General features: G+C 41.0%; 1 protein-coding gene across 1 annotated transcript in view; it reads left to right on the top strand.

Annotated features, from left to right (window-relative positions):
* The first annotated feature begins 2,784 nt into the window (after positions 1 to 2,784).
* Positions 2,785 to 25,968, top strand: part of MYH9 (myosin heavy chain 9) — a 73,134-nt gene continuing 49,950 nt past the window's right edge. The window contains exons 1-3 of the mRNA XM_050910991.1: positions 2,785 to 2,860; positions 18,690 to 19,042; positions 24,707 to 24,863. Of these exons, the coding sequence (XP_050766948.1) occupies positions 18,710 to 19,042; positions 24,707 to 24,863 (490 nt within the window). The 5' untranslated portion in view covers positions 2,785 to 2,860; positions 18,690 to 18,709. The remainder of the gene's footprint in view (positions 2,861 to 18,689; positions 19,043 to 24,706; positions 24,864 to 25,968) is intronic.

Raw genomic sequence — 25,968 nt, 5'->3', positions numbered from 1 at the left:
ACTGGTAAATCCGTCTGCTGTTGACATGATGTTTTTCAGAATTCAATGACCATTACAGGTTTGTTCTTCCAAAGGATGCTGGCTTGCAAACATTGATGGAAAATGTGAGTGAAGTCGATCAGAAGGATCCAAATAAACATCCTGTGAATTTGTAGAAAGTAACAGATGTATAAAATTAATATGATAGCTTTTTTAGTCATACTTGTTTCTCTCTGAGGTGTGTCTCCTTTCCTGGGTAACTTCCTGCCACCAGATCAATACAAAAACCTGTTGCATGTATTTTCAAAGTAAGCAAGCTATGGTAAAGACATTTCAAATCTGACTTGCCTTAACTACCACACATCTACAAATCTGACCATGAGGGAAATACACAGAATTTTCAAAAGAGGTGGGATGCACTTTTTGTTAAGGGAAAGGATGGTGTAAGCCTGCAGCAATCTTTGTTCTGAACTCAGTTTTGATGCTTTACTGCGGAAGCCATCAAGAAAGTTTTGATATTGATTAAATAGGAGTGGGACCAAGTTCTCAAATTTTAGAAAAAAAGAAAAAAAATGCCAAACCTTAAGAAGACAGTCCAGCCTGACCTTAGACTTAAATCTTAGCATCAGGAAGAGCAGAGTACATATGAGAGTCAGAAAAGAATAAAAGGATTTAAAATGCCCAGTATCATACGCTCTTCAAAAATGACTTTGTGGCAGCCTTTTTATGTCTGCATTTCATGCTTGCAGTCATTATCTTTTATTCCCCACATTACTACTGCTGTCAGTTCATTCTGCCTTTTGTACTGGCTTTCCCAGCTAAGATCTGCTATTTTTCTCCTTTAAAAGCTTTATTTAGACTTGATACTGACTGCTTTCCTTTGCTTACCTTTCCTTTCTCAGCTACTTGGCTGAAGAGGCAGCCTCTCCTGTTCTTAAAAGGCTTTTGATATATGTAGTTACCTCCACTGTTTTCATTCTGCTTCATTTTCATGGGAGAATTTAAAACCCTGTTCTTCAACCAGTAAATATCCTTTCCATATGTTGGTCACTTTTTTTCATGGATCAAAATGAGTCACTGGATACTGCAGATCGTTTCACCATCTAAGGCGTCTGGTTATGTAGGTATCTCTGGTTGTCACAATTCCAGCTTCCTTTCATTTTCTGCCTTGAGGTACTAGTGAAGACCTATCCTGTATGTTCCCTTCTCACTGCCAAATTAAATTCTCATTTCTATTTTGTACCTGTATTTACACTTCTCATCTGCCTTTAACAATGACACCTCTGTATCCCCGATACTCAGCTGTACAAACCTTTCAGTGATTTCTCCCACTGCCTTTTGTGTCTTTAGATACAAAGGTCTAGCATTGTTTCCAAACTGCTGCAGTGAATCTTTCTAAGCCTGAAGTGTTTCACTTGGACAAGAGATGCTTACTTGAGACACTTCTCTGCTAACTTCTCTCTTTATTCAAGCCTTTTTCACTTAATTTGCCTGTTGTAACTTTGATAGTCATGGGTAAACTTCACCTCGCATTTTCTGTCACTGGCACCTACATCTGCAAATCTGCCCTCCTTGCAGAAAGTAGGAAGCCCCAAAGGGAGGGAGCCTTGTATTTCTGCATGCTTGTAAAATGTGCAATAAACCTCATCTGCATAGTTGGATCTGCCATATGGACTTCTATATGCTGTACTCTTTTCAGAAGGACTTTTGTCTTGCATCTTGGCTACTGCTTCCTCCTTTTACTCGTCCTGAAGTTCAGCCTTGAAGAGTGCTCTAGTAAATGCAAAGAGGCAGAATTACACCACCTCTTTTCACACCTCTTACTGTTTTGACATGCCTTTTAAAATCCATTTCAAGGCTCCTTTAATGTACGCACTTGGCTGTTCAAAGACCTCAGCAGCATCAGAGGCTGCTTATGCCGATGCTTCTGCTTGCCTCAGTTATGTCCCTTTATCGGGTGAAATGAAATTCTGACTTGCATCTTCCTACCGCGGCTACCTTGCCCTATAAGACAACAGGGTTGGGTGGGGACTTCTTGACCGGGCGGGGATTCCCCCTCCCCGTTTCCGAGGACTTCTGGGATGGCCTCCGGATGACAGGGCCGCAGCCCATTGACCTGCTACCGGAGGCTGACCCCGAGTTCCATTCTCCCAGCCCTGGGGACACGCTGGGGCCGGCAAACCCGAGGCCCTCCAGAGTGCCAGCGAGGCACCGCTTCCGCAGGGGCAGAGGCTGGCGCCGGCCGCCGGTGCCCGCCCGGCGCGGGGCATTGTGGGGCTGCCCTGGCACAGCCTGGCGCGGGGGGTTGTGGGAGCGGCTTGGCACGGCCTGACCCGGGGGCGGGGGAGGGCAGCTCGGGGTGCTCGGCCCGGCCCCGGTGCCGGCGAGGGGAGGCCGGGCCGCGCCGCCCGCCCCTCCCGAGCCCCTCGGCGGCCGCCGCTGCCGGACCGCGCTGCGCCGCGCCCCGCCCGAGCGGCCGCGGGGCTGGGCTGGCCCGCCAAGGGGCGGGGCTCCGCGCGCGCCCGGGCGTTGCTAACGGCAGAGGGCGCGAGGCACCACCCCCTTCCTCAACGGCTCGCCGCTTCCTCAACGGCTCGCCTCCGCCCTGCGGCCGGCTCCTATTGGCGGCGGCGGCCGTCAGCTCTCCGCAGCCGGTGCCGCCATTGGCTGGCGGTGCCGCGGGGGGGAGGGGGGGCGGGGCGGCGGCGTTGCTGGGCCGCGGCGGCTCCTCCCGGCCGGGTGCCTCGCAGTGCCGGTGAGCGAGAGGCGGTCGCGGTGCTTGCGGGAGGAGCCGGCAGCGTGAGGACGCCACTCTCTCGCCGGGAGAAGCGCAGCCGCCGCCGCCGCGGCGTTTCCCTCCCTCCGCCGTAGCCGGGCTCAGGTGAAGCCGGTCGGATGGGGCGGTGGGCGCGGGTGGCCCCGGGTTGTCCCCCCTGGCGCCGCGCTTCCCCCCTCGCGGGTTTCGCGCCTCTTTGTCCGGCCGGGCGAGAGGGTACCGCTCTCCCGCTGCTCTCCTCCGCCTTCCCCGCGGAGCCGGGGGGCAGGCAGCCCGGCTGGGCGCCAACCTGCCGTGCCTGGGGTGTTCCCCGTCCCCCCCCGCCCTCCTCCTCTCCTTCGGGGGCGTGTGTGCCGCCGCGCTGTGCGCCGCACGGTTGCATTATGCCCAGGGAGTTGCCTCTCTCCTCCCTCCACGCCCTGCTAACTGGCCTTCTCGGAGGTGGGGTGGCGTTATTCGCGCTCTTTTTCACCGGACCGTCCTCTCTCCCAATCCCTCCAGTGCGTCTCTTCCCCTTTCCCCCCCTCGCGTTTGAGTGTCCGTCCTTTGGAAGTAACGGGTAGGGGAAAATAGGACCGTTTGGCAGCTGTCAGGGCTGTAGCCTGAGTCACAGGCTGACAATCCTCCTGCAGACATTGCAATGGGCTTGGCTTCCGCCCTCAGATCTCGACTTCCTCGTTCGGTTTGGTCTGTACAGTGAAGCCAGGAGAGAGGGAGGAGGGAGTGACAGGGCAAGATGAAGCTTGCAGTAAAAACCCTTGCAGATAGCTTGTGCTTTCAGGCATCACCTCCAACCGAGTAGGAAAAGTTCTCTGGCTTTTAGTGATATCCTTACCAACCTCTCTCCAGTAGGTGTGGAAAGTAACAAGTTTCATAGCCCCCGAGGGTGGTGTGTACCCAGTTGGTTTAATAAGAATTGCTCCTAATTTGCCTAAACACAGGGTGAAATGAGTTTTAAAGCAATAACATGCTTCTGGTAATAAAGTGGGATTTTTCAGAAGTAAACTGCATTGATGAGGAAGCTCTTCATGCAGTGGCTGTTAAATTCCTTTTTTTTTTTCCCCTTCTTATGGTTCCTTTCCTTCCTCCTTTTTTTCTTCTTGAAACACCGTTTGTGCTCTTTGTCTTTCTTATTCCATAGGTTTTTCTTCTGTATCCCATGTCGTGATGTCCTGAGCCGCACCGCATCAGAGCGGACTAAGGACCTAAGCTTTTTTCTAAGTGAGCAGGTCTGTCCTAAACAGAATAATCTCTCAAGTAATGCATAAGAAATGCTTCAGACTTCAAGAGATATTGTAGTAGATGGACTTTGGCCTGCAGACTATGATTTCTGTGCCTGTGCCCTACACTATAAAGAAATATAAGTTAATTTGCATGGAGGCTGTTGAACCATGGCTTGAAAGATTAAATTACACATCCTTAACTCTTGTGTACATCTCCTGTCCATAAGGCTAGATATGGTAAAGTTTTAACTCCAAAGTAACAGTGCTCTAATCATTTACTGCTTGTGTAAAGATGTTTTTGAAATTAGTCACTAGGTAGCAATGTGACTAAGTTCACTTATCCATGGCGTTCCAGTAAAAGTGGCAAATCATGATGCAGATATGTATTGACTCATAGATGCACTGTCTGCAACTGTAGTGCTCTCTCCCAAAGTTTAAATGAGATAAGCAAATATTTTTGTTAACTAGAAAGTTGTAATGAGGGAGAAGCAATTGATAAATATAAGTGGAGTTGCCTTTAGCACAAAAGAGTTTTGAAGTTGTTAATCACAATTGCCAAAACTGTATAAACACAAGATTGTGCTGCTAATCTGACCTTGTAAAAACAACTAGAGTGAAATCATGCAGCAGTTCTATGAAGCTCCGTGTCAGGTGGAACTGTTTAAATTGACGTGTTCTCCTTCTTGATAGCTTTATTTGTTGCACTTATTCATAGTGCATGCACTGTCTTTCTGGAGGTGGACAGGCAAAACTTTCACTAACTCTAAGGTAGCTACAAAATTGCTCGTAGTGGATAGAAATGGGGGTCTGAACTTCTCATATTTAGTGACCTGGAACCTCAAAGTGAGTATGACCAACATGAAGCTGGTGAGTTACGTGGTTCTTTTTGTAATATGGTGTCATCTCTTGGGTGCTTGACTCGTATAGCCAAGATCTGATTTTGGAAGCTCTCTGGAGAAGAGACTTTGACCTCAAAGTTTGCTCTGCCAGGTAGCATGTAGCTGTTTCTGTATAAACAGGAAGACTAAATAGTCAGGTTCTATCTGTCCCAGGAGAATGGGTGTAGAAACTGAAGGCCTTTTATTGGACTTTGTTTGCATAGATTGTTAGGATATTTCTGCTATGGTTCTGGGATTATTTTTTTTTCTTTCAAGTTATTGTCGTAAGAAAAAGGTTGCCAGGGTGATATTTTCATCTGAAGAGAAAAAGAAAGAATAAGCTTTTTTTAATTATTTCCTCTAGGTGGATTTTGATATGCTTCAGAATGTTTTAAGAAGACAAATAGATTGTGAGAGCTACACCGTAATCTTTTAAGTGAATCAGTAATGAATGAGTAGTAATAACAACAAAAAGAAAAAGAATAAAATTACTTGTCCAGTAAAGTTGTAGGAAAGAGATTAGAAGAATTTCTGACTTAGGAGGCTGAAATAATCTGTGTTGTCCAGCACATTATTTTGGCATTATGAAAAATGTTGGAGAGTGTTCAAACTGTGGAGTGGTTAGTAGCTCTAATACTCATCTTTGAGTTGAAAACTGCAGTGGAGTCAGATGCCACAGGTGCTTAAATCTCTTTGCAACAGTACTCGGCACTGCAAACATTTCTACTACAAATGCGGAGACGTACATTTACCACTGCAACAAACTATCTTGAAAACTTGAACCATTATTATCTTGGCAGGTCTTTAACAATAACGTACTAAATGTTTATAATTACTAATAATTCACAGGTTAGTCCTCTGTCAGCAGGTACAAGGGAGTGTATGTATATCAGCATGGCTACTAGCTAAATGACAATATAATTCAGTTGTACTGGGAAATGAAAGTAGTCTGTCTATACTCAAAAATTCAGGTTTTATTCTGTTAATCTCCAGGATACTGAACGGACAGGACAGGACACGTGTCATAGGTATTGCGATTTCTGAGCTGATTCTGCTGAATCTTCTGCTTCTACCCCCATCCCTAGGGCTGTGTCTTGCCCAGATTTATGTCACTTATGAATTGGTGTCAGTATAATAGGGTGAGATATGTGGACTCACTGGAGGTACAGGAACCCATCTGGTTAATGCAAGGTTTACTGAAAGGGGAAGTCAAAGGTAAGGTTGTCTTATCCCCCACCCCTGTGTACCACATCTGCTTTCTTGCATGGTAACTTCACGCTATTGGGTAATGTGCTGAAGCTAACTGATGACTAAAGTGCATTTTAAAGGCTCAGAGTTAGTGTGCACATCTGCTAAAAGGTGTCCAAAACTTTAATCCCAAGTGTATGATTTAATATGTTTTTGTTCATTTGACTCAATAATGCACTTGGTGCCCTCTAACATCCATTTTTGTCTTTGATTTCTTGTATAAATATCTTATTAGTCTTTGTTTTCTTAGTTTATAATTGAGGCACAGCTGTTTGCATGTTAAGTAGAGAAATTGTGTGCCTGACATTAAGTCTTCTGTGGGTTGGAACAAAACTATAATAGCATAGGATTGCCTACAGCAGCATTGTTTTTGCTGGCAATTGCTCTAGCTTAGTGGTGGCTTGGTGACCTTGTACCTTAAATTTCTTTTCAGTTTAAGCACACCATGGTTCTAATTGAGTTTCCTAGTGTAGAAAGAGATGGAAACTAGCAACCTGGTTTAAGTAGAGTATGATGAGACAAACACAAATGCAACTTCTGCCCTGGAAGCTAACACAAATGGGTGTTGTCCAACTAAATGAAATGCATCAATTTACAAGTTCATCTTAATTATAGTTTATCCTCTTCACTTTTTTCTTTAGTGGCTGTGAGAACTTGTTCTGAGTACTTGAAGTAATAATCTAACACCGATCCGTCTTGCAATCCTAGGCTACTGTAGTGACTTAACATCTTCTGACCTCATTCCAACCCAGTCATGTTCAGCGTAATGGACTAATCCCTGTTTTCAGTTCATGGCCCTCTGGCCTGTTACTATTCAAGCACAATATGTAGCCTTTCTGAGCATCCTAAAAAGTATAAAGAAATAGTAGTGTCTACAATTTTCCAGTGATGGAACTACTATTGATTTCATTGTATGATACTTCCGGAGCTAGTACTGCTAAGTCGTGTCCTTTTTAAACATAGCAAAGTGGAAACTGTAAAATTGATCTAGCATACTTGTCTACTGCAAATTATTTCTTACAGAAGTATTACAAATGTATTACTGTTGGATGCAGAGAGGTATAATGAAATATAACTCTGCATACTGTGGTTTGACTCCATGACCTCTTTATGAAATTTATGCCTCTAGAGTTTTGTACATAGGGTTTGGATTCTGCTTGTCTTCATGACTAGAAATTTAAATTTCTCCTAATGCATGTATGCTGACTCTGCTGAGAGTAGTAAATAAAACCACATGGATGAGTGATTTCAGTAAACTCAAGCTAATAATTAATATATGTTGAGGGAAACTTAACTTGGAAATCTGTATCATAAAGTCTGCTTAACTGATGAATACTGCTATTCATCAGGAACTACCATTTTAATGGGTCTCGGCAGGAAATTCATTGTGATATATGCCTCAACACAGAGCTGGAGTTCTGATTTGAATGAAAGAAAAGTAGGCGTTCAGACTTGTAAGAAAAGAGGTTTAGAGAAATTTTACAGCTCAACTTTGACAGTCCTGTGCAGTCAGTTGTGTTTTTTTTTTTTTCCTGTTGGGCCGCTTCCTGTTTAAAATCTAAGATTTAAAGCATGCTCTTGTAATAGTTTACTTCCCTCTTTATTGTTTGTAATGATGAGAGTACATTCATCTGTGTTTTTCTTTTAAGGTCAAGACTTCACCAGTTCATTTGAATTTAGGCTCTTTTAATCAACCTTGGAGGTGCAGTAGATTTGACTTTGGTTAAAGTCGGTTGTGGCCAACACTAGATCCAGCTAGTTTTACTGACATACTTAGAGGTGATTTAAATATCCAAGAAAAAAAAAATGGAAACCTACAGCAAAATTTCAATTTAAAAAAATTAATTTCAGTTGCTTCTCTCTTTTTCTCCAAATATGACTGACTTAAAACAACTATTGTATCAGTTTGTAGGTAAATTTTCAGTCAGTAAGCTCTTTTTGACAGGGACTGTTACACGGTAGGTCTGCTTGCCATTTAGTGCAAGAGATTCCAGTCTTGCTGTGCTCGGAATCAATAAAATCAATTATTTTGAAATGTGTGAGTACAAATTAATTTTCATTGATAGTGTTTCTTTTTCTTAAATTGATAGTCTATCTGAGGATTTAGGCATATTTGAACAAATGTAGGATGCTTAAATGTAAGAACTTGGCACAAATGCTGAATGTAAATCTGAAGTAAAACCAATGAACTGGATGAGAAAGTTCCTGGCTAAGCACTTGGAACTAGTTGGTTGATGAGTTAAATGGACTTTTGACAGGTTTTTTAATGTAGATGAAGAAAAATACTTTCTGGCTTCCGTTTTGGCCGTGTTATTCATAGTTTAAAAAGTAGAGGAAGGTATTGACCATTTTTCTTTGGTCTTTTTTCTTCCTTTTTTGGGGTGGTTGCGGGGGGGGTAGCTGTGTGTTTCACAATTAGTGGAACAGATCAGGAGGAGTGGATTTGAGATGGTGTTCAGAAACAGGCAGTTTAATTCATAAATTGCTGGTTGCAGGTAACTATCTAGAAAACGATTTTAGTTACTTTTTGCTTGTAAATGCATCTGACGTAGTCCAAGAAATAGGTTTTTTTGTATTAATGGAATTTTATTTTTTTAGTAGAATACCACTTAATATATTTTATTCTTCACAGATGCTGTTCAGATGTCTTTGTTTCTGTTGTTCAGAGTTAGAGATGTTTTTTATCTCTTTTTGACATCAAGTAAAATGTATTCAGACTTTACAGAATTGTTTAAATAAATGGATATGGGAGTATGGATACACGTCTATGGTAGACTATTTACAATAATTAAGTAATTGGATACTTGAAACTGTTGTGTTTCAGATGGACGTGTCTGCTTACTGACAAAGGGAATTTTCTTTCTTAGAGGAGCATAAGTACAAAATAAGATTTCTCCACAGGCACAAAAACTTTTTAAACTGTGACTTAAGATTTGTGACTTAAACTAGTTCACTTAGCTTTTATCATCTGGGTTATATTGCAGTATGAATGTTTGTAGGAGATACTAAAGTCTTTGACCTTTCATTACACAGTAAATTATTCTGAATTGTTTTAATGGCCCTTCCCAAGTCAGAGTTTTGCGTAGATGAACTTGATCTTGCAGTTTAATGCAGTACATGATGGGAAATGTAAAATGAGAACACACAAATGTGGTGAGGAAGATGTATTAGTCATAATTTTTCTTTAAGGAAGGGATTGCCAATTTATTAGACAAACTGGTGTGACTTCTAAAAATTATCTAAGTGTTGTCTGCATAGCACTGGCATATACGTGTGCACAGTCAGTTTATCTTCTTTCTCCACATAGTGGGAGTTAATCTTTTTACATGGCAAATTTAAGTTTTTTCCTAATGGGCAGAACTATATAGGTAGATTTTAGTTCTTTAATGCTCTAAAAACTTGATGTAGGTTTAACTGATAAATATTACCACGCTGTATTATACCAATTCTATCAGGAAAAAGTACAACTGCAGTAATGGTTCAGCTCTTGCTCGTGTAGATAAGGAGAAGAATATCATACAATCATAGGATGGTTTGGGTGGGAAGGGACCATAAAGATCATTTAGTTCCAACCCCCCTGCCATGGGCAGGGAGGGCAGGGACACCTTCCGCTAGATCAGGTTGCTCAAAGCCCCATCCAGCCTGGCCTTAAACAATTCCAGGGAGGGGGCATCCACAACTTCTCTGGACAACCTGTTCCAGTGTCTCAGCACCGCAGCACTGTAGTATACATGGTTGTGAAGAATGTTGTTAACTATGGTGGAAACACATGAAACAGTTCTTCTGCTACTCTGTGGTCAGTGTTTCCTCATGTTTTTTTTTTTACCCTGTTATGCTAGAAAGCAAAACTTTGTTGGAAACTTCCAAATTATATTTGCCTCCTCTTATTGGGACCGTGGAATGTCATAGTATGTCAGCCTCCTGTCAGAAGGGGATAATTTTTTTTTCCAAAAAAGTCTTTTCCTGTAATGCCAGAATAGAGAAAACTTTATATGCCATATAGCCATGATTGTAACAGTTCAGACTAGGTTCCTACTTCAAGTGCCCTTGTGTTTACTCATTTCAGATTGAAAGATGAGTCCTTTCTTCTCCTTTAATACAAAAATCAGTGCTTCAGGAGATCCAGACAGGAGGGCATGGTTGGGTGAATTCTAAAATAAGAGGTGCCTAATGCTGTTCCTTTTTAAAGACTGATATATTTGACATTTAGGGAAGAAAGCGCAGGTCAGGAAAGGAACAAGCTAACCAGAAAACAAGCATGAGTCTGAGGGGTACAGACCAGACAAGTGTTCCTTGTGCGCTCTGCTGCACTGGGGCTTTCTCTAGAACATTGGTGATAATGGATAGCTAAGTAAGGAGCCACGAAGCTGTGCAAGACCTTGAATGCAATAGGGAAATGTCGCAATCAGAATGTTTCAAAGTTTTTCAGACCACCTTGAACTTGGTATTTATGCACTGTGAGGTTATTTTCAACCTGGCCTCCTTATACATCCTGGAGCTTAAGGCTATGTAGGTTTTCCTTCAGTGTAGGAGTTGCTGTTCTCATGTCCAGAAAGAGTCACTCTCCTCCTGCCCCCCACCTCCAAGATCACCTTCATAAACAGAGGTAGGTACTCTTAATGGATCCCTATGTATAGCTAGAAGAGTAGAGAATCAAACTTGGACCCTGTAAAGGTAGTAGACTTCTCTGTGCCAGGGTTTTTGCCTGCCATCCCCATAGCTGCTGTTAATGGTGGAGCGGAACTATTTGAAACAAGAATAAAAATATGAGATATAGCAGAAGGCTGTTTGTACATGGTCATTGTTTGGCACAGTAGGTTGAGCTGAAAGTGTCTAGAGAAACTTGGTTCCCTGCTGCAATGTAAAAATAATCTTTTTTAAAATGGTTTGCCAGACGTATTTGCACTGATTCTTGGTTCTTTCCAATATGAACTGGAAGAAAATTAGTATTATTGATGCCGAGATCAAAGCAATTTCTCAGTTAACGTAAGCAAGAATAATTGCTGCTGTAAGATGACTTTATCTTAGCCACATCCATGCTAAATATTTGTCTCTAAAAGAGTGAACCAGAACCATATTTTTCTTCTCTGTATTTAGGTGTAATTGTTTTATTCCTTGTTCCCTCTTGCGATGAAATGAAACCTGGAGTAGACAAAGATGATAGGGAGTGCTAATTGATATAGAACTGTGTATTGGAAGAGCTACCTTACACTTCAGTGCCTCAGAGAGTTCTTAGCAGATAGCTTTTTAGCCTTAAATCAGAATAGTAGGGAAGGGATGAAAAGTGACCCTGAGATAACAAGGACAGGCTGAAACGTTCCAAGCTCTTCCTCCCTCTCTCATGCAGTGTCCCTGGGGAACTCTGCATGCCTGATCAGAACTTTTGCAGTCCATTATGCCTCCTGAAAACAAGTCTTCCAGCAAAACAGCTTGAACAGCAGGGATGGGCTGCAGTTTTCTGAACTACAGCTGTCTCCTTAAGTGGGATTACTTTGCTGAGTGGTCACGAAGAATGTGTTCTCCCCCTGGAATGTTTTCCTTGTGGGCACACTGTCTCTGGAAGAGGAATTCTCTCCTCTGCTGAGAAGGCATGTACTGTACGTGCACTAATGAGAAACAACAGTTGCAGAAAGTGTATTATGCAGGATTGTAAACTTTGAATATTTATTCAAAGTGAATGGGGTTGGGTGGCAGCCAGCCTAGCTTTGTCATGCTAAAGACTGGACTCGAAATCAACAGAAGGCTACCCTCCCCCTCCCTAAACCACTGTTTGGTGTGTTTAAACAATGTGCACAGGCTTCACAGAACTGATTAACTTTATTGGTGCCATGTACATGGATGGTAATGTGTCTTTGTGTCTCACTGAACTGAGAAGGTGCAATTAAAATAGGGGCAAGCATACCCTCCCTGGCATTAACTTAGGGAAGCTATGCCTGGCCGTATTTGCCCATAACCTACAGTGGTTAATTTCTTTATGGTATGCAGTGCGGTTGCCCAAGATCGTTTCTGTGCTTGTATAGCCTGTGGTGAAGCCTGCGCTATCCCGTTTTCACTCTTTGGTACCCAAAACTAGCCTCCTCAGATTGGCATTAATTTGTTACATCTACATGTGCTTGTAGCTTCTGTTCTCCCAATCTTACCATTGATTTGAACCCAGTGGAGAGAAAAGATGACTACTAAGTGGCGTGCAAGGACAGTGTCTTACTTGTAGATGGCTTTGTGGCCTTTGCAATTTGCCGTGGAAAGTCCCAGCTTCACAGAGCAAACCTCCTGTGTCAGCTGTTACAGTAGAATATGGAAGTGCTGCTTCACACGTACCAGAAAGTGGTGCCTGACAGCTGATGAAGAGAGCTGGACATGTGGAAGCTGAGAAATATTTATTCCATGTTCATTGTTCTGAGGATGCATGCCAGGTACCTTTAGGCCACCTGGAAGATACAGAATACCCTTCAACTTCTTTCTTTCTTCTGTCTGATGTGTAGTCTGGTCAGTAGATCACTTATGTGTAAATGATAGCTGTATTACACAATAGATAATTAGATTCCTCCTTGATTCTTGGAGCCCTGTGCATACAGAGAAGGCACTTTAGTGCTCTACCTTTGAGTTTAACTTACAGTAATAAACACGGTAGCTGGCAAGTCTGGGCAGCACTACAGTCAAACTGAATATGCAACAATAATTGCCAGCAATCTGCATTCCAGTTGTGAAATAAATCTTTCAACAATGTATTGTGTGCGTCAGACTGTGACTAGAGAGGAAAGCAGTGAACTACAGTAAGCCTAATAGCAATCATTATGAATCCCAAATAAAGCTGGACTAGAAGAAATGAGTCTGGCAGCACAGCATCCTGAACAAAAAGGGTAAAGTGTAGCTGAATGCCTTCAGCTTGGGGGACTATCTGTGAGGGAGTATTAATTGCGAACTCGTGTACTTGCCTGATGTTGTATTCTCTAGTAGGACAACTGAAATTCATGATTCTTGAGTTCAGTCTGAAGTATCAAGCACTGGTGTGTCACAGTGTACTGAACTTGAGAAACAAGCAGATATAACCAGTCCATCAGTTCAGCTTCCTGCCAGCTTTTTCCCTTCCCTTCCTCTCCCCCTCCTCCCTGCGATTCATTTCTCACCCTTAGTGATTCAGACTTCAGTTTTTATATAGGTGTTACTTACAAATTGGAGCAGTTTGTGCTAACAAACTTTACAGTTTTCTTTCATCCTGGCACGTGGAGCTGTGAAGTGTCAGCCTAGTATGTCCTAAACAGATGAGATCTGAACAGTTTCTTCGTGAATACAAGGGAATTATAGGGAGTTTTTTTTGGTGGGTTAGGTTTTGGTTTTTAATGTTGTCAGTTCATGGTCACTGTAGGCAGTATGGCCACTAAAGTCTGCTTACTGTGCTTTCTAGCTGCACTTAATGCAACTGTTTCTGTTGATTTGGTGAACTGCATTCAGCTGGCTGGGGAAAGTGAAATAGTTGAGTTTGCAAAAATAATGCAAGTATTAGCTGTTCAGATTGTATGCTTAACAAGGATTCCCGTCATATGAATGTTACTGACCAAACTTAGTTTGAATCATTAGCTTCTTCTCAAAGTCAGATTATTTTTCAAATGCTGTGTATTAACAAAGAGTCAAGCTTCTTCACTGAGGACAATTTAGTTGTAACTGAAATGGGACTGTAAGTGACCGGTAGTGCTGTAATTTTCTAGTGTAAAAGTCTTGTCTTGCCTGTAGAAATGGTGTACGTTCCTTTTGCTCTGTGAAAGGGCCTTTTGTCTTGTATGCCATTCTCCCACAACCTGCTAAAGGTAAGCCAGTTTGGAACATGGCGTGAGAATTGTGTTCCTAAAATACTTTTAAACTGTATAAACAAAGGGAAATTAACTTATTTTAGTCTAAGGGAAATTAACTTATTTTAGTCTAAATGTGTTTGCTATTTATTGTTCATTCTTTTTGTCACCCTGATCTTTAGGGTAGCTCCTCTTGCACTGCTAGTATAAAGGCTGCTAGACAAACCATCTGCGGGGATCATGTCATGTGAAATCACAGAAAGTTTGTATAACAGTGCCTTACTGGTGGATATGAAACAGAAGAAAACTTCTAGTAACTACCTACATACGTCCCTTTTCACGCAGGCTCAGTCTTATAGCAAAGTTCTGAAATGGTGATCAGAGTCAGCAAGTATACAGTACATGTATCTGGCTATTTTATGTTCTCTATAGGCCAGTATTTCACAAACTTCTCATAATTCATTAAAGTAGGGTTTGTAGTTAAAGCTGTCTATTCCAATGCAGTAATGCATCTTTGCTAATGGTGAGGCTGAAGCCTAAAAAGAATGGTGTGGGGATCCCTACTTCAATGGCGGTTTGGATAACTCAAACTAGAAGTGCTTTCCTTGCCTAGTTAGTGCTCTAATACTTGTTAGTAAGTGTGATGCTTTAACTGTTGCCATTAATGCTCTTCTGAATATATTCTATTTCTACTTCAGCCGTTACCTCGGTAGTTTAGCATAGCCCAAGCTCATCTTATTCAGCAGTGGCTGAGTCCCAGGAACAATTCTGTGGCTGCTGACAGAGTAAACATTGGGGGGTGGGGGGGTGGTAATAATACAAATAGTTCTGGAAAATCAAATTGCAAACAGATAATGTTCTATGCTTTTAGCAGTTGCAAAACACTGTAATCAAAAGGAAGGGACCTTATAGCAGAGGCACCTTTTAGACCTTTCCAGGCCAGAGAAGGTGTTTGTTTCCAGGTTTTTGGGAAGCACTTGTTGCTTTAAGTAGGGAGAGGGGAGTGTGTGAAGTGTCTCATAATTCAGGCCTTAAGGCTGTGAAATTGTAGGAGGCTAAGGCAAACTTCTGTCCATATGATTATATTCAAATGAGGGTTTTAGGTAATTCTGCCTAGTTCAAAGGGAATGCATGGCATCTTAACTTAAAGCCAGTGTTTAATTTGTTCATCTCAAAAGAATCTGCAGGAAAATATGTATGTAAAGGGTTCTTGAAATTGTTTTTTAAGATTGGGCTACATATTATTAATGTCTTGGTCCTGTCCTATTCATGACTGTAGAGATCATTTTGCCTCCATCTGTGACTGTATGGCATCTTTGTGGCAACTATGTAGTTAGTCAAATGGCAAAAGAATGTCTTTTGGCACCTGAAATAGTGGAAAACAAGCAACATTTGACCAGCCTGTTCCTCGGACTGCTACAAACCAGAGTAAGGGAGCATACTGGGTTAACAGGGAAGCAACTGTAATATTTCATTTTTGGAAACAATACTAGGAAGGAGGCATTTAAACTCAAAACAAGGATGGTCTGTCTTCCTTCTGTATTTTTTGGTCTTCTTACCTATAGACTGGCGTTGCATCAAAAAGAATATTGTTAACGGTATTCTCATCTGACAGTTGCACAATAGCCATGTAAAGATAAATGTCCTTGCCCCACATAATTATCTACACCCAAAATGCAAACTACTAGGCAAACAAATTGCTTCCTAATTTGTTCCTAAAATGGTCATGACTTGCATTCGTTGCGCGTTGCTGTAAGGCTGCAAGAGCTTACTGAGCTTACTTCCTTGACCACTTAAGACATTTTTAGAAATGCCCAGTGAAATGCAGCATAAGCTAGGAAGATAAGTTTTGGAGCCCATGAGATGGAACTTGCTGAATCTGATTCCTCTGGTACTGTTCTTGTGGAGAAGGCAAATTAATGGTTGGGTTGTGGTATTGCTAGTTTAGAGGCCCTGTGGGTTCAAAGTCAGCCTCGAGAATAGCACTAATACCATGTTATCTTAGCATGATCCTCCAGTTTTTTAGTTCTAGTACCTGATGATTCTGTTCTGGAGCATATGAAAGCTGGTTTGAGATGGTGATAATAAGACTGTTTGCTGCTGCCATGCAATAGGGTAATTTTCAAGCCTGTTTAAAGTTTGAGGTGCAGACCATCTTTGAATCTCCTCACTATGTGGTAGTACTGGCATAAAAAATTCAGTGTTTGGTGAGACTTTAGAATAGCCATGTTAGGCTATTTCTCTTCGTACTGTGAAAGTTGTTGTTTTCAGTCCTGGGAATAAAAAGGAATAGATGCTATAGAATGATCCCCTGCTGGCTGAAGAATGCAGTCTTGCTGTATGTGAGATAGTTCGGGGTTCTCCTCCTGTGAGGAATTTGATTAACCTCTCTGTAGCTATCTTCTTTCCTCAGTTCTTGCCAGATCTAGAACTGGCTGGGGATACCCCTTGAAAGATTTCTTGTGGTCTTATGTATTTCTTATCCAAAAAGAATTAGTCTTTATCCCAGAATAAATCTCCAAGGTGTATTGAATGCAGTAAGAAAGTGAGGAATATGTTTAAGTGTAATGTAGGACACTTCAGATGGCTGGTTACTTAGGATTCCTCAGGAAATGATGAAACTGAATTTAGCTGAAGCATACTGCCTCTGTGTCCTGCCTGATTATAGCCAAAAAAGGCAACTGGTTAGATTCTGGGAGTTGCATAGGCAGGAAACTCTGTAATGGAGGGTAGAGCACAGCTGTTGCCTTGCCAAACCTGATACAACTCTGAACACAATTGAATTTTTTTTTTCTTTTCCCCTCCTTCCCTCCACTCCCTTTTTTTAACCCTTTGACCACAACCTGCAGATGATACTCTGCAATGTCATGGAGTCTCAACATCTTTTGTTGAATTATTAGTCTTCTCTATTTCCCACATAGTCTGTCAGACTAGCTGTTGTACGGTGGTTTTGGACATCTCTTGACAGCTCAAATTTTTCATGGTAGCCTCCTGATTGCTACATCTTATCTCTGCAACAAATCTCGTCATTATGTACCCATTAAAATCTGGATTTTCAATAAAAATATGAAAAGCCAGGGAGGAGGAGTTGCTCTGAGAATCACCATTGCATTGATTGAGGTGGAAGTGTCAGTGACCCTGTGGGGAAGGAAAGATGAGGTAAAGTGTGGGATAGCTGCTTGGCATATCCTGTAAGGCTTAAGACAAAGATTTTAAACTCAAGCTAAAGGAAATGATTATTTATAAAGTAATTTTCTCTTTGTTTGCTAAAGAATTTTTGGCTATGAATATACAGCTATCCATACAGTCCCTGGCACAAAGTTGCATACCACCTACAGTGATACATTTGTTGAAAGGAATTTCCCTACATGCTTACAAATGACTGGTGTGGGCATTTTTGCCCATCATTATTATAGCTGATGTTTTTCTGGCTTCATTCACTACTTGCTAATGCTGGGACTCAACATCTATTGTTGCTCTCATGCGTATTTCGGGAGTTGAACTGCTTCTGTCCTGCTCTCAGAAGGATACCTTTTTGTCTGCGGTATCTGTAGTCAGACTTCGCCTATTTGATTTGCAGTCTGGTTTGTAAATATGGGTATGTTCTGTAGAAAAGTTATCCCTGTAGATCCTGACAGCCTTCCGTGACGTGAATATTGATTTTTTCATTTCCTGTTCTTTTGGTGGTAAAGAGCTCTAGCTTCTATCCAAGTTATGAAAAACATATATTGAGGACACTGGTATCTTTATGAGGAAGGATCCAAGAAGTAATGTTTATGGGACCTTGTGAAGAGGCTGCTGTTACATGGTTAATGAGCCTTGACGCATGCAGTCCTTTCTTCTGATTGAAAGGATTTCTGAATGGCACCAATAAAATTGCTGCCTTATAAACTGGAAAATCCCTGGCAGTAGTGTTTGGTTTTGATGAAATGCTAAATCTAGGGTGCCATTTTCTGAGCATGCTGCCTAAATCTCCCTCTTGTAGGGGTGGTACTCTCTCTTCTACCTGACCACAGCTTCACAGAAGGATCCCAATAGAGGATTTTTGGCTGTAAAATTTCCTGACCACAGGTTTATTCTGTTACTGAATATATATATATAAAATACCTCCAAGAGGAGGTATTTTGCTACTGAACATTATCTAGAAAAAAAGATAGAAATTGGTGGGCTGGGTGTTGCTACTAAGCTGGTGATGGAAAGTGTCTAATATTGGTCTTAACTGGTGTCCTCAAATTATCGATGATGTCTTTTAGAAGCAAAGTGTGTCTCGTGTGTTGTCTAGACTGGTATATGGTATTTGATGCGTAGCTTATCAGAACAAGGAGATAGGAAGTGAAAGTGTTGATTAAACATTTATGATTATATTTCTGAGCTAATATCTCTACCAAGTAGAGCAGTGAGGGGCTAATCTTGACCTGAACGTTAGTGACATAGTATCTGATGCTATGAGTATTGGCACATCTTACAAATTGTTTGATGCTTGCCACTTTAATGTGCTTTCTCTTTTCTGCCAAATAATGGCTTCCAAATGCTTAATGGTCAGTGTTTTGTTGTAGGGTTTTTTTTAACTGCTTGCTAGTTTGGTTTTTTCATCCTCTTGGCAAGCAAAACCTTGACCTTATTGGAAGTTTGACAACTTACCAGTGCTTACTAACATGAAACTAAAGGAGGGGGAGGCATGCTCTGATGACCAGGGACTCAAGAGTACTTAGCATCTGCCTGTCTGTGTCTAGGAATTTGCAAGGCAACTTGAGGCTTTAAAAATATTTTTTTTTTTCTTCCCCATCTCTTTTCGCAGGTCCCCGATTCTAAAACACAATGTCGCAAAGAGATGCAGATAAGTACCTTTACGTGGACAAAAACATCATTAATAACCCCCTGACTCAGGCTGACTGGGCAGCTAAGAAGCTGGTATGGGTTCCCTCAGAGAAGAATGGGTTTGAGGCAGCTAGCCTGAAGGAAGAAGTAGGAGATGAGGCCATCGTGGAACTGGCAGAAAATGGGAAGAAAGTGAAAGTAAATAAAGATGACATCCAGAAGATGAACCCCCCCAAATTCTCTAAAGTGGAAGATATGGCGGAGCTGACATGCCTGAATGAGGCTTCTGTGCTTCACAACTTGAAGGAGAGATACTACTCGGGACTGATCTATGTAAGTAATCTTGTCTATTGGGGTAAGAGTTCTTGATTACATAGTATGTGGACTTACTGTAATCACTTGGCTTCTAGAATGTGTATGTTAACCTTTCATTGCCCCTATACACAACTCTCATGTAACTTAGCTTCTTCCCTCTACTTAAAATTTTTTCACTAAACTAAGCCAATCCCCCTCTGGTTAATGTTGAAGCTTTCAGGGAATGCTGTGGTAAATCTGTCTTTAACATTTTAATGTCTTCGTTTGCAAGACGTTTTGAATGCCACTTAACTTTCTTTTAGCAAGAAGTGAGAGCAGTTGGAAAGTGGTAAACAGGGAGTCTGATCTGAACTGAACCAAATAATAATAAAAATAAGGTCCTAATATACCTAACATCTGAATTGTGTTTTCCCACGTCTGGAGCTTCAGTGGGAAAGAATGTTAATGCCAAGCTTTCTGTGTTACAAAAATTCTGGATCTACGAGTGTCTTACTAGAGAAGGCACATATGTGCCTGCATGTGCTTACAGATAGGATATATTTCCTTTTCTTTCCACCCCAAAACGGACAAAAGCAGAGATTCCCGCTTCTTATTGCTGTGGAAATGACAAAGATACCGTTTATGGGACCAATGGTCATATCAATGAAGCATGCAGCAACTACTTCACTGGATACCAAAAGCAATAAATAGGGAAAGGTGGGGAAGGAGAATTTGGAACCTTGACCTGGTTCTTCAGTTCCCTTCTGATTTTCCTCTTCACGTGGCCTCCGTTTAGCCAGCAGATGTTCATCATGATGGCCTCTACTTTATTAATACTCTGCAGGCATAGAATGAATGATTAAACTCAGTGGTAATGTAAAATTTGGGTGCAGTGACTGGTTAAAACAGGAACTAGCGTTTCTTGGTTTGTTTATTCTCAGGCTAGCCCCTGCTTACAGAATTAAAATGGGACTGCCTGAGATGGAATCCTGAGGGATGTAGAAATGACAGATGTTCAGTATTTTTAGGCACTATGAAATCTTCTTCACAGTAGATTAGAAGATCTATTAAAATAAAATGTATTAAAGAATCAATTTCATATGTAAACATGTATATTCATACAGTCCTTGAAGAAAGTCTGTCTAGATTTCTCCTCCCCGCCTTTTTGTGCTGCCAAAACCCAAAAGCTGCCTCTCTTGTCATATGGAGAAGACAACATAAGTAAAAACTCTCTGCAATATTTATCTGTATGGTTTGGGTTTTTTTGAATGCTTACTACTTTGTCATACCCATAGGCATATAGTCTTTTATGCAGTCATCTTATGTGGCAAGCTATAGATGATCTCTTCTGCCGTAACAGGGACTCATGGTATCTAAGACACCATGTAGCAGGAATTCACCCTAGCTATCCATCTTGGGTAGAAACCTTTGTGAACTGTTGCCTTCTAAGTTAAGGAGCATGAACACAAGCTAGAAGCTCTGACTCTGGCTAGTGCTGTGACCACTGCTCTTCTGGAGTGGCATGAAGGCATATAGACAACTGTTGCAGAAATTATCGGAGAACATCTGAAGGATGCAAAGCTGATATAAACTTAGTCTGACTCCCACCATCTGCTCTCAAAATTTTGAGAGCTAATGTGGTTGGAGGTTCATGCAGTTAATTATTCTGTGTAGTCAATAACTCCTTTGACTATTGGTCAAAATCTGTTCTCAGAGGGAAGAATTTTGGTACTGAGATGAAATAGGATGTGCAAGATCATGTGTAACATTTTTAGAACAGGAAACATTGCTAGGTTATGTAATAAGTTGTTGAAAATAGTTCAACAGCATCTCAGTCTGTTGCACACTATGCAACAGGCTGTTTCACATATCTTGCAAGATATCCTCTGAAATTTCAGACATAGTCTGTGACTGTAATAAATTGAGTTTTTCTAATTGGACTGTAAGAAGTATTAAAAAATCTCCACACCCTTCACCCAAGTAAACCTAGCATAGTAATTCTCTTTTACAGAATCTTAGTCTTGCCAAAACTCTGTTTCTGTGCACTTGTGAAATGGACTGATCTCACCTGTCAGCAGTTCTCAAGAAGTCAGGAGATTAATGTGAAGGCTTAAAATACTTTTACTGGAGTGGCTGTTAGTTGATCATTAATCCTCTTGAAGAAAGAGAATACATGCAATGTATCTCTAGCATAAATGTCTCTGGAAAGATCATAAGCATGATTTAGTTCTGCTCTTGTCCTTTCTCTCTTCTTTGCCAGCAGGACTATGTGTTTTTGTGGTTTTTTTTTTCTTTTTTTTAACTTTATTTTTCTGTCTACCCATCCTATAAAAGGAAGGGGAAAATTTTATGGCTGGTGCAGACAAATTTTGAGCAGGGAGTGTCAAACATTTCAAGAACTAAGAGCTTGAGTCTGACACCAATTTGCTGTTGCCGTGTGCTGATTGGTTCTGTACTGAGGTGACTTGCTAATAGACTGACTTTCACATTAACCCTCTCTATTCGGAATGCTTTATCAGAAGATCATTTGCAGCTTCTGTGTTGCTTACCTGAACTGCATTGTTTGTATTCAGCGTGAAACTCAAAACTCAACCTTACATGTTCCAGTTATTTCATTGAAGTTAACAGTTGCTGGAAAATAAACTTTCTGATGCTGTCAGATTTGTGCCATGCTGCAGACGGTCCTTTCAGCTCTTCAGAGCTAGTTTAGCAGTTAGAAAAATAAAACTAGTTCCAGTTTGGCCCGTGTGTCACTTGAAATAGTTAGCAAAAGGTAATGCCAGAATTCTATTTTGAGATAGTAATGTCTGAAACAAAGAATAGATTTCCAAGCCAGCTGTGCTTATAATAGATTAGCCTTTCATTTGGAGCCTTGGGTTCAATTCAGAGATTTATGCATATAAGTCTTTACTTGTACTTTAAGATGAAGATGACTCTTGTCTTCTCTATGGTAGGGCTGGCAGCTTCTGCTCAATATAATTCAACTTGCTTCCTATATAAAACTCTGTCAGTGTGCTTGACCAGCAGTTGTGACATGGTGGTCTCGCTCAGTTGCCTATCCCAGCCATGATTAGTTGCCTCTCTTTATTAGACAAAAATACCACCTCACACATCTGTCTGAGATCATTATACTGCAAGGAAACTTCCCTTAGGTATTTCTCCTTGCAGCCAGAATGCTGGAAGAAGGTGATGGCTTCTTCCTGCATACCTGCTTCATGGCTTCATCAATCTAATTGAAATTAATGTCTTCTGTTTTTCTGAAGTGCTGCTCTCATCTGTAAGCCTGCTTCAGTCCAGCTTCAGACCTTTACACTGTTCTTACTTGAAAAGCAACAATTCTAATTTGTCAGCAAACATGGCCATAAAAAGTCACACAAATACAGACAAGAAAACTTTACATTCCTTGTGGAATATTACTACAGTACTTGCTACCACTTTTCTTTTGCTCTCGCTTCTAATCCCCCAAAAGCAGCAAACAGGCATTTAGCTTTATTAACATCTTCAAAGGAGAGGTAGGTTTGGTCTATGGCATGAGTTACAGTTTTGTTGCAGGGGGGAACAGGGACTATATAGGGCATCTTCTTTTGATTGCTACGTGCATGTTGCTGCTGCCATGGGATTTGAGGCAAGAAGGTTGCTAATGCAGACAGCTGGAACTGGCAGCCTAGAGGGTTTTTGTTTACTTGTTTTCCAGAACTCTGATAAAATTACAGCTTTTCTTCTAACAGTTCAGTTGACTCCAATGTTAATTATTTCCATGCCAGTATAAGGAAAAGGTGTATTGCATGTACTGTGAACATGCTACTCTTGAGTTGACTCCTTTCTACCTCTTGGTCCTACTCTGTCTTCCACTAGTGTAGTCAATGTCAGAAAAGCACGACCCAGTCTTTCAGCTGCTATTCTGTGCTGTACAAGTACTGTCTGACATGATGGAGAACTAAGGCTGAGGCAAAAGGAACTAGCATTGCCAAGTTGGTTTCTGCAAACTCCTTAAACTGTTCCTTTCAAGCACTACCTCAAACCTAACCTGACTATAATGTCTCACTGAAGGTTAGCTTCCTGGAACTTTAGAAGTCCTACAGTAAAAGGTTTTTAGCAAACTTTCATAGTTTCCCACTTTGGAAGGAGATTTAGTATTTTCTGTAAGCTATTCAAGTATTCCTCAAATATTTAAAAAAAAAAAAAAAAAAGTAGGTCTGGAAACATATCCTGGTAGTTTATACTGGGATATGGAAAAGGAATCTTAAATACCTATAAAATTTTTGCTTTCTGGGGGACATAGGATGAAAGCTGTATCTGAATCTGCTGCATATAAGAGTGGGCTAATTACTTAACATTAAGCCAGCATGGAGAAAATTTGGATATAAGACTATAAACTGTGTAGTAGATGCTATTTTCACCCTTCTGATCACTGTAGTCTAATCCTTACCTTTATCTAGCTAAAGAGGCTAAATCTGATTATGTACTCTCTGCACTCATTGTGGAGAACTCTTTACCACTCCAAAGCACTCTTCATTGAGCAAACAACAGAAGAGATGGTAGCAATATAAATAAAAAGTGCCAAATGTACTCTCTTCCAGTAGCACTGCAAGTTGCTGTAGAAAGCTACTCCTCTCCAGATGTTTCAAACAGCTGCCTCTAAAATTGACAGGGAACTAGGGTAGCTCTAAACCCCAGGAGCAAGGCTTGGAATGCTATTCTTAGAATATCTAGGAAATATCTAAGAAGCCTCTGTTCCTTTCTTTGCAAGTAAAATGTTTGTTAGGGGGTTTTTTTAGATATTCAGATCTCAAAGATTTTTTTTTTCTTTTAAGAAGCTTAATATTTTCACTAGAAGTATTTTGACAGTTGTCTTCCATTAGAACTGTAGAATTTAAGCCAGTGGAAACCAATTGAGATATCGAGGTTTGCTGTCACAGATCAATGAATTAAACATTTGAGATGAATTAGAAGTAAACTTTGGCAAATGTTGCTGACTCTTTGAGCACGGAATACTTTAGAATTGTTTTCTATATTGACTAGTTCAGTACTATACTACATTAATGACCTTACAGTGTTGAATCTAGTTGTAGTTGTTACATTATAAATCATGAAAGTGTTCAGGCTGGAGGGGTCTTTAGGACGCCATCTAATCCAACTTCCTGTTCAGAGCAGGGTCAACACTGAATTCAGCCTAGTCCAGTGGTCTTGAAAACCTCTAAGGAGTACACTGGTCTTATTTTTCTTTTAGTAACTATTTTGGCTTGAAGTTTTATTATGTTGTAGTTGACCAATTACTGGATAAATGAATAGCAAACATGAGGCAGAACATAATAAAATGCATGATTCTAGGAGCTGAGCACCTACCTTATATAATGAAATGAACATTTGACTTGAATATAGGAACTTTAGAAGGAAGAAAAGCCAGTCGTAGTGGACTGTTAATTAGCCAGGGAGCAGGCCAGTTTGATATCAGTGTGACTAATGTGTCAGTTGACGCTCTGTGCATACTTGGAAAGGTTGAGTACTAGTCAAGTTGATATGACTTTAGCTGTTGCTCAGATTCTAATACTGCTTAGTGGGAAGCATCCCACATAGCATCACTGGAAGAAGCACTTAAAAAAGGAGTGGTTTGGGTTTTTTCCAAGTAATATACTGTTAAAATGTGCAAGTATACAACACTTTTAATTCCTGTCTTTATTTGCTGCGGCATTTTCTTTCCAGACCTACTCAGGCCTGTTCTGCGTGGTAATCAATCCTTACAAGAACCTGCCCATATACTCAGAAGAAATAGTGGAGATGTACAAAGGCAAAAAGAGACATGAGATGCCCCCTCACATCTATGCCATCACAGACACAGCCTACAGGAGTATGATGCAAGGTGAGTGCTGACTGAGATAATGACTCTTGTTGAAATCACAAATCAAGGTTGCAGTCAAAACACTGTCGGAGAACAACAACTGGCTGTTATCAAAAGGCATTGTTGCCCCCTCTGTCCTTGCTTACAGACACCTGACACCTACTTGGTACCAGCTTTTGTGTTCAGGTGAATAGCTTTCTCCTGCTCTAGTGGATTGAAGAACCTTACAAAGAGTCTGGCAAGAGCTAAACTTGACATAAAGAACAGACTGGCATGAATGCACAGGGTTCAGAGAAGCAGGCAAGGAGAACTGAGATAGTGAACTTTCCCTCTCAGCGATGAGACTATGGAACGATAGCTGTAGGTGGGCAAGTATGTGTATTGGTTGATAGAGGCTTTTAACAAAAGTATTTAAAATCCAGTCATACAGTCTGGTTGGGTGAAACAAGCTTAGTATAACCTGCATTTTGAAGTGTGATGGTCAGTGGTAGTTTTACTCATCAGGAGTTGTTTGGTTACATTATTATTCTGTTAAGAATAAAACTTACTATCAGGCAATATTAAATACATCTGTTGGCTTTTCACAGAATAAAAGAAAGCAAGCAGATTGACCTATTTCCCCCCCCCATGTATACAAATGAGAAGTAAAGAACCATATATATTGTCTGCTGCTTGTTTGTCACTTGAGGACTTTTAAATACGGAGCTCTGAATGTCCTATGCATGTCGCCCCTTCTGAGAGGAGGTCTTTCACAGAGTCAGTGCTTGTATTTGGGATGCTTGGAGAGTGTTCACGTATGGAGGTATTTTGTGCTTTTCTTCCTGTTTGTAGCTGGGTTATATGAAGAGGCTTGCTTTGTAAGATTTAAAGGATATAATGGACTGTTTGATTTGGCATGGCTTGTATGAGTTTGATTACTCCTTCATTTTCTGATGACTAGCAATGATTAAGGTGTTTGTCTCTCCTAGGTCTTGTCATTAGCCTCACTTTTTTGAACACAGGCCAGATATAATAAAATCATGCTATAAAATTCTAATTAGACTCAGTTTTAGAATTCTGCTTTTCCCCTGCCCTCACTACCACTTGCACCTCCAAGCATAGGAGGACTATAACAATATGGTCGCCC

This window comes from Gymnogyps californianus, chromosome 1, assembly GCF_018139145.2.
Source record: "Gymnogyps californianus isolate 813 chromosome 1, ASM1813914v2, whole genome shotgun sequence".
NCBI lineage: Eukaryota > Metazoa > Chordata > Aves > Accipitriformes > Cathartidae > Gymnogyps > Gymnogyps californianus.
This window is presented reverse-complemented; position numbering and strand designations above follow the sequence as displayed.